This window comes from Drosophila grimshawi, unplaced genomic scaffold (assembly GCF_018153295.1).
Source record: "Drosophila grimshawi isolate 15287-2541.00 unplaced genomic scaffold, ASM1815329v1 contig_44, whole genome shotgun sequence".
NCBI classification, from domain to species: Eukaryota; Metazoa; Arthropoda; class Insecta; order Diptera; family Drosophilidae; genus Drosophila; species Drosophila grimshawi.
The window spans coordinates 23073368-23084032 of NW_025063240.1; the positions used below are offsets into that span (position 1 = coordinate 23073368).

General features: G+C 38.3%; 1 protein-coding gene across 1 annotated transcript; it reads right to left on the bottom strand.

Moving 5' to 3' along the window:
- Nucleotides 1-1013: 1013 nt before the first annotated feature.
- LOC6557279 (MIT domain-containing protein 1) lies at nucleotides 1014-2337 on the bottom strand. The gene is made up of 3 exons (XM_001983179.2): nucleotides 1832-2337; nucleotides 1378-1577; nucleotides 1014-1311 (listed from the first exon to the last, which is right to left on the bottom strand). The coding sequence occupies exons 1-3, from the start codon at nucleotides 2198-2200 to the stop codon at nucleotides 1155-1157; spliced, it is 726 nt and encodes a 241-aa protein (XP_001983215.1). The 5' UTR covers nucleotides 2201-2337; the 3' UTR covers nucleotides 1014-1154.
- Nucleotides 2338-10665: the final 8328 nt, after the last annotated feature.

Sequence of the window (10665 nt, forward strand, 5' to 3'; positions counted from 1 at the left end):
AAAAACTGAAATTAGGGGTGGCTCTGGCAGCTTTGCCATTGGGACTGACAGTCGTATTAGTGTTTTCTGCGTGTGCCCTTCTTACGGGCCATAAAATTTAAAAGCGAGCAAAAGCATTTTTAGCTCTGGTGCAATTTATTAGGCCGGCTCATCGCGACAACGCATAACAATTGCCTTCATCTGTTGATAAATCCTGGCCATGCCACCAAGTAAATTGAAAATATATTGTGTGGGTGCATCCCTAACCCCCTCCAGCTTCCCTTTAAAAGGTGGAGAATGTGCAGCCAAGTGTGGCACAGTTCTAATTATATACGCACATGTCTAAAGCTACAGAACAGACTCAGACTAAGAGTTGGAGTTGGAGACGTTGAGCTGGGGCTTTAGGAGGCGTCCTCTTTGGGCGACAATAGTAAATGGCTGCTGAGAACACACTCAGAAAAAAATCACCCTACATTTTCGTATATTTAAAAAAAAATATTCCAAATATTATATTAGAATATTAGAAAGGCTTGCTATGTTAAATGTTTGTATATATGAAGTCTAAAAATACTTAGTTTTAAAAATAATATAAGTAACAAAATAGGCTAATATAACAATTCTTCTACACAGAAAAGCCTCCGCCAATTAGACATATATTTTCTAAATATTAGAAAACTCCAACGTAAAATTTCAAAAGTGCATTGCTGAGTGTACTATGCGAAGGAAGGTATCGAAGGAAGCTGGAACAGCTTCCGTTGCTGTCTTTTATGCAACTGCATTTGGGCCGCCCGCCTGCTGCTAGCGGCATTCAAAACAGCAGCCAAAAGACAGAAAAGCCAGTTTTCAGTTGCCAGCCAGCAGTCAGGAGCCAAGCTTGCCACCAGCTGTGCAGCTGCCTCTGCAGCCAAAGTGCCCCGAAAGTTATGAATTTTAAACAGCAAAAAACGCCCCTGCAGCCATATCCACATCCATGTATATGTATATATCTGCTACTGCAGATTTATAGCACACACGGCGAAAATCTTCAACTATGGTTTTCTACAAAAAAAGCACACAAAACTTTATTATTTAATTTTAAAAACGTAAAATTGTCTCGTACAGATAAAAATATATATAGAAATAAATGTATAATACTTCACGCTTTAGTCATTATTGGAATCGAATGTCTTTTATCATTATTTGCCAGCTGTGTGTGAAGTACGCCAAATATCTACATCGGTTTGCTTGCACTTTCTGTATTTGTAGTTGGTCAAACCGATGGAGTACATCGGATTGGAGGCCTTGTAGATGTCTAAGCCACGTCCAATTTTAATAATATAACCATTGCTCAAACTACAAATAAACAAACAGATTTCATAATAGATAGCAATTCGAAAAATAATCATGTTTTTCTCTTACTATATTTTGCGATCGTGCAGCGTGTCCTCGTACTTGATATAGAGAGTGATCTGTCTTCGCTCCAGATCTGCTTTAATTTGTCCCATATTCGTGCGCTGCTTATCAAAGTCTTCCACATCCTTTTTGGTTACCAAAAGCAAGTATTTCAAATCCTTGCAATTTGTCACTGCCAGCTCCAGGAAACGTATCAGATTTTGATACTGCAAAAGAACACCAAATATTTATAGTTGCCAAACAAATTATAGAAATGTTTAAGGAATTTAGAAGTAGAAGAAAACTCTTCAAAAAAATTAAAGTTTATGAAAAACGCGATTAAGATTTAGAAAAGGACTCTTAAAAAAAGGTTAACCATAAAATATCATATGTTTTTTGTGTTATTATTGAATTTTAATATAATTATTTTGCTCGCAACTGTAATTAGTGAATAGTAGTAAATCAAGTATTCTCTGCTCACCTGAAAATTCTTGGTCAAGTGGGGTTCCTCGATCAATATTTCCACTGTCTGATCAGTCATGTATTTGCCAAATAGTTGATCGTAATCGCAATTCGTATCGTTGTCCTCGATGGACAAATGAAAGACGACTTCGCCGAGGGCAAGTCTGCCGTTGATGCGGGCCTTAATGGCATTGGCCCGATCCATGTACTCCTTGATGCGAACGAGGAAACCCTTCCGCTTTCCCTCATCCGGCTCGTCACTGACAAAATCCATCAGCTGCGAAATTCCATCCTGATAAAGCGTTTGCGCCTCCAAAATGCGACCGCTCTGATCGCATTCGACGGCGCGTATTAGGAGTGCTTTGGCTTGCAGTGCGACGGTGCTCATTGTGATCCTTTAATACATACCCTTCTCGTATATATAAATTAGATAGCCAATTACTGTGCGTATTCCAAAATTTGTTTGTCGTCGCAGCTTGATTAAAGTTCAGCAACCAGCTGTTTTATGCTACTTGTGCTACGGCTACTTGTGCCTAAAAAATACCAATAAAATACCAACAAATAAATGATAATCAAAGGCAGACAAAAGCTGCTTTCTCGCTGATATGATATTTTATTTTTGATCATATATGATAAAATTATACCATTATATGTCTTATTAACGAACACTGTATTATATATATATATTACGTATAATTTATGCCAATAACTATAGCAAACTGCTAAATATATTTAAATAATTTTAACTTTAATTGTTTGTCGTATGCGGAAGCCAATATCGGAATTAAAATAACGGAATTATTCACGTCGAATTGGAAAATGCTCGACTGCTATTAAAGAAGTGACCTGCTCATAAATATTCAGTTTTCCGTTTTATGTTTATGCCACTTACACGCAATTACCTGAAAAGCGAAAGCGTTTTATCGCCAGCCAGCCAGCAGTCCATAGAAGTGCGGAATTTTCGTCGCCCGCCGGACACCGCAGATACTCGTAAAGAAATTGAATTTCACTAAGCCAAATATTAATTTATTTGTGTTTTCATTTCTTGGAGGTGATTGACCATCAAGGGGTGGGGAAGAAGGGAAGCTGCCTGGCAAACACTTTGCCCTGTGGCTTTGCGCATCCAATCGAAATCGAAATCGAACTGACCCCCCAAAAAATGGTTGCTTTTGTTGCTCGTATTTTTCTTCTTTTTTTTTGGGTGACTGCTGTCCAGTACTTTTATTTGTGCCATAAATTTTAAGCCATTTGGGAGCTGTGAACGGCAACGCGACGTTAGCTTTGGGGCGCATTTTAAATGTTTGAAATATCCTCTTTCCAAAAAAAGGGAAAAATTTATGCAACAGACAGCAGTGGACCCAACTCCATTCCTAAACTAAACTTTCAATTTTGAATACTTTGCCAAAAATTTGCGTTATTTTTGTAAGTTAATTTTAGTCAGTTCTGTAAAAAATCGTTGAACATATTCAATTGCGATTTTGAGGAATTTCAATTCAATTCCAATCTCAATTTGGTATAATTTTCTGGGTTGTAATTTAAATGTTTTCGTAGCATTTAACATCTGTTCGCTGACAAAAGCTGCTAGTCGATCTGTAGTAAGTGCTGCTTTGGGGAGGATAAGGCGAGTGTTTGTTGTTGTTGCTCTGCTTTCTCTTCTTCTTCTTTTATTAACTCCAAAAATTGCAGATGTTCCTTAAGCTCCGCTTCTAAGACATTCAACTACCACAACTCTGCACAAAAACTGTACAAATTTCAGTATTGTATAATTTTTTGTATTGTCATTTAAATGTTTGCACAGCATTTAACATTTGTCATTTAAATGTTTGCATAGCATTTAACATTTGTTCGCTGACAAAAGCTGCTTGTCGATCTGTACTAAGTTGTTGCACACTTTCTAGCTGATGAGTGTGGAAGGGAGGATAAGCCGAGTGTGTTGTTGTTGTTTAGTTTTCTCTTCTTCGTCTTGCTGCTGGCTGCAGCATTAATACTCGCTACTCAATTGCCAGTGTGGACTAACTTTTCTTATGGAATTAACTGAATTGCGTGCTGTAAAACACAAATTCAAGTAGGCTAAAGCTGAAGCTGGCAACTGTGTGTGTTTGTGTGTGCGGGTTGAAAAAGCCTACAACAAGCAGCTTCTTCACATGTCACCCAATAATGCGCCTTGATGTGCGAAGCCACTTGCCAAGGGGATTGCGGACAGTTGGAATGGGGAGGAGGTGGGGCAATGGTTAGCTCATATTACGGGTATCTTGGCGCCAGCTTTTTATCGACGATTATTTTGCTTATGTTTGTGTGTGCGAATGTGTGTGTGTGTTCAATATTTGCTTGCTACTGCTACAATTCTCTCATTCTGACTGTGCTTGATTTTTTTGCCTTTTTTTACTCATTGAAAATGGTTAAAAGAGGTATAATGATTTTGTATGAATTTTTAAAAATCAGAAGACTCATTTATTTGATCGATAACTGCACTCGTGTAGCGCATATCAATATTTATCGATTTGGGATAGCTGTAGCAGCCATAATTTTGAATATATAATATACATAGACAATAATACTTAACTGCCTAAAATTCATTAAGATCGGTTAAGAAACAGCCAAGCTGTAGTCCAAAACCTTTTCTCAAATTGTACTCATTTCTATCAGCGGGCGCAAGCAATTTCTGTGTGCAGGGTATTTCTTAGAAGCACACTCCACTGCAGCATTCTTAGTTTGTTTTTTTTTTGCCGCAGCCTTTCGTCGTTGATTTTTATTTGTTTCTCTTTCAATTTATTTTGCCATTTCGTTTTCCTTTCTGCTGCTGCTGTCATTGTTGTTGTTGTTCATCGCTTTTATTGCAAATACAACAGCAAACAGGCACACACATATATACAGTATGTATGTATGTATGTACAGCTGCGAAAAAAGTAATAGCACCACTTATGCACTTTATAGAAATCTATGTAAGTTATGTCAAATTTTTGCAAAATGCTGCTTTTATTTTTTTGTTCATTTTCTGCCTATTTTCATAAATCTTAATACTTTAATTTAATTTTAATTTTCATTCAATTTAAGTAAGTTGAACATGCTAAATACAATTATGACGTTGATTATGATTTTCTTGGTCACTTTTCTTTTTGAAGTTTCTTAAACTAACAAATATAATAAGTGGTGCTATTATTATTTTCGCAACTGTATTTGTGTATATATAAATATATATATATATATATATATATAATTATATATGTATGTACTTATGTATGTGTTGCCTATACACTGACACATGTGGCTCTATCATTGTGTGTCCTTCACAAAGCGCTGTGCGTGTCGCTCTCTGTTGCGTCACAGCTGCGTCTCTGCTGCGCCTCTGTCTGTCTATGTGTGTGTGTGTGTGCGAGTGTGTGTGTGTTTTAGTCTGTTTGTTTGCTGCTAAATGTGCTGCTCAAGTCCGCCACTCATTTATGTCGTCGATTTTGCCATTCGCCCAAAAACCCGTGTCGCATTACGCACCCCCCTCCCCCGAAAACTTCCAAGTCCTCGCTCTCTTCCCCTCCCTTTTGGCGGGCTGTTCGTTAACGTTTCAGTTTTTCCACTTGATGCTATTTATGTTTGCTTCCATTTTTCAAGAAGGATCAAAATTTATATTGGCTAAAAAGTCCCTCGAGAGCTTTCAGCTTTCGTTCACTCACACACATTCTCACACACATTTACAGTTGTAACAAATTGTAACACAATCGTAACTGTTTATTCGGCGTGGGTCTCCTCCCAAAAATCATAACCTCATGAACTTTCCTTCCAGGAGACGACATTCGGGTTTTTATCCTTGGTCCTTGGTCGTTAGTCCTTGCTGGTCCTCAACTTGTGATGTTAGCCAGCAATTGAATTGAGCTGCAATTGTTTTGATTTTTGGCCCCGGGGCCTTCACTTTAGCCACACACACACGCAAGCACACACTCACACACACACACTCATACCATTGCGAGAAAAATAATATGACCACTCCTAAAAATAATGTTATCAAAGGTGTCTTGTTTTCGAAACTTATGAAAACGATTCTAGACGTAGAAGAAGACCCTTAGAAAATAAGTGAGAAAGAAAAAAACCGTAGTTGATTTAAATTTAATTAAAATTACAGTTCGATTTCTATAAAGTGCGTAATTGGCTAGCTATAAGAGCAAAAAAATATTGTTAAATATATATACATATATATATATATTAAAAAGAATTAACTACAATTTATGGGGCAAATACTACAAAGTTTTAATAGTTCGTTTTTTCATTGGTAGTGGTGTTATTAATTTTGTCGCAACTGTAGATAAGGGATAACAATCTACACGTATCCTTAGATTTTCATCGCTTCCTGCGTGGAGATGAGCTCTTTGACATTTATCGCCGCTCTTGCGTCAAGTGTGCAAAATGTAATAAACAATCGACGAGGCTGCTTTATGGCAACAGCATCTCAATTTATGTTTGCTCGTCCTCCTTAAAGGTAACTCGTCCTTAGTCCTGACTGACTGACTGACTGACTGTGTAAGCCAAAAGTCCTAGTTTGGCGTCTTGGCCTTTGTCTCCCTTCTTTTTTCGTTTTTTTTTGTTTGTTGCGCGTCAGTTTCCAAATTAAGCACACAAATTGATGATGTTAACAATGACGATACGAAAATTGACTTGCTGCTGCTGCATGACTCGCAAACAAGTTTTTGGCGGCCAAGCGAAACGCACAGAACACGGGACAAAATCGGCAAATGGGAAAATGGGAAATGGGTACACTCAGCAAATAAAGATAGAACTGAATTTTAGCACTTCACCATAACTCAGATTATTATTCCAAAAGTATATTTCTAAAAATCAATTAAATAAATTATGAATTTAAATTTTGCATTTAAATACACCTAGAAGTAGTGTAAATATTTCATACTTTCTTTTAGGTTCGGGGTTTGCATTTCTAAATTTAGTCGATTTGAGCGAAGCCCTTCTAAGTTTAAAGAAAATGCTTTCTGATATTTAGAAATTAGTTGGAAAAACAAGACAGGCTTACTAGCTTTGAGGTTAATTTTTTTTTGCTGAGTGTAGAAGTGGGAAATGGCAAATAGCAAATGGGAAAATGGTAAATGGGAATGGGAAACTATCGAAAGCCATATTTCATATTCCGACCAAAATGGCTTTAATGTTTTCACATTTGCTTTGTTGTTGGCTTTGATGGACGCCACTTGCCACACTGCCAGTGCCACTGCCACTGTCACTGCGTCCAGTTGCTGCTGCTTGCCACCGAGTGGGACAGCCGCCACTGGCTCGACAAATCAATTGAAAACTGACAGTTGTGACTAAACGGCGCATATTTCCTTGACATCTGTGCGGGAGTCTGTGTCTGTGCCACTCTCACTATGTATGTGTGTGTGTGTATCTGTTCTCTGTGTGTGTTGTGTGTGTGTTTGTCTGCATTTCATGCATATTTCTGTATTGGATTTCAGTCCATTACGCGCAGGAGGAGTTTGGGAATTGGATATTGGCTTTTATATGAAGGCCTGTTGCCTTGTCGCTTGTCGTTTGTCGTTTTAGTTCTTGTTGTTGTTGCTGAGTGTGTTTTTGTGCATTAACGAAATTCACGCACGCTAGAGGCTAAGAAAATGTCAGGGGCTTGATTTATCCTGTCCAACGCTGCGTGTTTGGCCACAATCAATCGATTGCCCGACCGACTCTTTGTAACTGTCGTTCAGGGCGTGCCCAGGCTGACTAACAAACTGACTGAGTGACGAACTAAATTGCCTGACTGACTGACTGACTGACGGAGTGACTGCCTGCACCCAGAAACACCAACAGCAACAGCAACAATTACGACGAATGCGAATACCAATTGGAAATAGGCATCGGTTTGGTTTTGGAATAGGAATCCGAATCCAAATCGGCACAGGCATCAGCATACACTCAGCCAAAACAATCAACCTGAGTCTTAGAAAATTATAAAGTTCTTTTTGTGTTTAGAAATAATTTCTAGAAGTAAGAAAATATTATTTTTTAATTTAGAAAGACGACCTAAGCCAAACCTTATAATATGGCGAATTTCTTCTATTTGTTATTAATATTTTCTTTATTAAGAAATATATTTTTCAAAAGTCAAAACATTTTCTTTATTAAGAAAAAATTAAAATGCAAAAATAGGATCTCCTTGAAATTTACAAAATCAAATTTATTTAATTTTTTGTTGAGTGTGGGTATACGAATAGGCGTCATAGGGTCAAAACCCCACCCAGCGAAGGCAACAGCTGAGTGCGCACAGTGAGATAATTAAAATCCGTTATGCGCCCTGTAATTAGTTACATGGTCGAAACACGGCTTGAACAAAGGCTCCTTGAAACTCCTCGTGGAACTACAACTACTAGAAGTCGTGGCTCCCATTCATATCCGGGGCTATCTATTTTTATGGACATGTGCGTAAGCGATCCGTGCGAAAAATGGGCGCTTCGCGGCAATTACCTTTGAATCCGAAACAGCTAGAAACAGATTCATCCGCTGCGATAAGCATTTGTAGTATATATGTATATATACATATATATGTATGTATATATATATATATATATTGTCTAACCCGCCTACGCACCTTTGGAGGCATGCAAATCAGTTTCACACACACACATGCGTAATTTCTCCCCACCCATTTGACCTGACCTGGCCAGACATAATACAACAAAAAATGAGGAGAAAAAACCCTCAACTAACTGCGCCACACATGCGAGGGTCACTCGGAAGAACTACGAGTCCACATCTATTGGAATACCACTCCCACAACATGCTTCTAGCCACATAGAAATTAATCTTCGTGCAGTGTCCTTGGGGAACCAACATGTTTCGACAACGGAGCAACAAATATTGAGCCTCGAACTTAAGTTCAATTTTATGTTGGCCTATTGACGGAAGGAGAACAGGTTGAAAGGAGAAGAGGTAGATGAGTTGGTCAGGTGTTAAGGAGGATATAGGAGCGATAACAAGTTAATAATACTTGGAGGAACAAAGGAATCCTTGCTAGTAATGTCTAATGCCTAATGGGACAGAGAAAACCTTGCTAGATGAGCTGACTAGTAATATCTAGATCCTAGAGAGTGAGAGGAATCATTGCTGAAGACGATGTAGATCAAAATCGCAGTTTAAATGTGACTAGGGCCCAGAGGGATAGAGGAATACCTGCTCCAGTTTGGTAAAGTCTAAGACCCAGTTCCTGACAGACACTACTTGAAAGATAGTAATAATTAGTTGCTTCTTCAACTTTTTGTCTTTACTTTAGTCAATATTTAACTACAATCGATTAGAATCCGAATAGCAAATTCGTTATGTCTAATATCAAGTTCCTGAGAGTCAGCGCTATATAAAATATTGGATAAAAGATAATAACAGCAGATTTCATTTATGTTTCCTTACGTTTTCCGCTTTAGTTTACTGATTATTCAGTTAAAATCCAAATCGCAGTTTAGTAACGTCTTATATTTATTCAATAGTTGGGGCTATTAAAGACATAATCATAACCGATTCTTAGTTCCTTCTTAACCTTTCCAGCTCTACTTCAGTCAATATCCAAATCACATAATATCTAGTGTTATTTAAAAGATAATATTGGTAGATTTTGCGAATAATTTTTTGTTCTATCTTTAACCTTTCAGGCTTAGCTTAGTCAATATTTAATTAGAATCAATAAGGATCGCAAGCCAGTGTTGAATTGGTTAACAGATAATATTAACAGATTCTGTTAATATGTCTAAGTTCCTTCTTTACCTTTTCAGCTCTAGCTTATTTATTACTTAATTAAAGTAAAGATTTCTTAAACCAAATTCCAGCAGTTTCTTTCCGAAAAACCCTCGCTGGGCAAGTCTCCAGTTTGGAGTCTTGAGTCGAGGTGTCCAGGCGCAAACCGGAACTGGCCAAGTTTATCATTGCGTTGCAAAATGTGAATCGGAACATCCGCTTCTAAATGCCAGGCATTTTCTTTGCCATAGCGAACCCCTTACTCCCCTCTTGTATGCTTATGCAATGGATTTAGATGCAGCTGAAATTGAAATTGACCAGAGCCGCCAGAAAGAAGTCAGCAAGAAGCCAGCAAGAAACCCCAATGGGAACACCAACTCCTTCCCATTCCTTCTCATGCATTCCCATGCCAATTGTCATGTCTTTTTTCAGCTTATGTAATGCTTATATAATTTTGCCGCCACTTTCGAGATTTATAAAATTTCGTTGGCTCTTTCCTGATTTTTTTTTTGCTATTTTTTTTGGTATTTCTTTTAAGCCAACTGGACGAGCGTTTCATTATCAGAGAGAGAGAGAGAGAGAGAGAGAGAGAGAGGGAGGGAGAGCAGAGGGGGCAGAGGGGTTTGGGCTGGGGAAGTGTGCAATGTAAATAAATGGATGGGAAGAAATCAACGTTAAAATAAATGACACTAAAACTGGAGACATTGTTTTTGTTTTTGTCTATTTTCGGCTCTTTTTCTTTTTGTTGTTGCCCGTTTTTGTTGTTGTTTCTTTTAGCGCTGGCTTGCTCTTCAATTGGCTATTAAGCAAATTGATTCAGTTAAATTTATCTTAATGCAATCTCCGCTCGTCCAACCGTCCCACCACTCGCTGTTGGGTTGGGGCTAGATAGTGCATAATTTGAAGGGCATAGTAAACAAGGCAACAATTCACGCGCAACAAAGCCAAGATACACGTACTTCTAGCAAGGCTCTCACATACCACATGACTCCCCTTCTCCTGTTTCCCGATTGTCGTCGCCAATCCTGCAGTCACAGTCAGATTCACAGACAGTCCACAGTTCGCAGTCAGAGCTATTGCCATCGCCATCGCCATCGTCATCGCCATCGTCTCAGCCACAAAACAAAGTCCCAATGCCAATAG

Coding starts and splice junctions, on each gene's coding strand:
- LOC6557279 (XM_001983179.2), bottom strand. CDS start 2,200: ATGAGCACCGTCGCACTGCAAGCCAAAGCACTCCTAATACGCGCCGTC. Junction 1,578..1,831: donor ACTTGACCAAGAATTTTCAG/GTGAGCAGAGAA, acceptor GTTCTTTTGCAG/TATCAAAATCTGATACGTTT. Junction 1,312..1,377: donor CTGCACGATCGCAAAATATA/GTAAGAGAAAAA, acceptor GTTTATTTGTAG/TTTGAGCAATGGTTATATTA.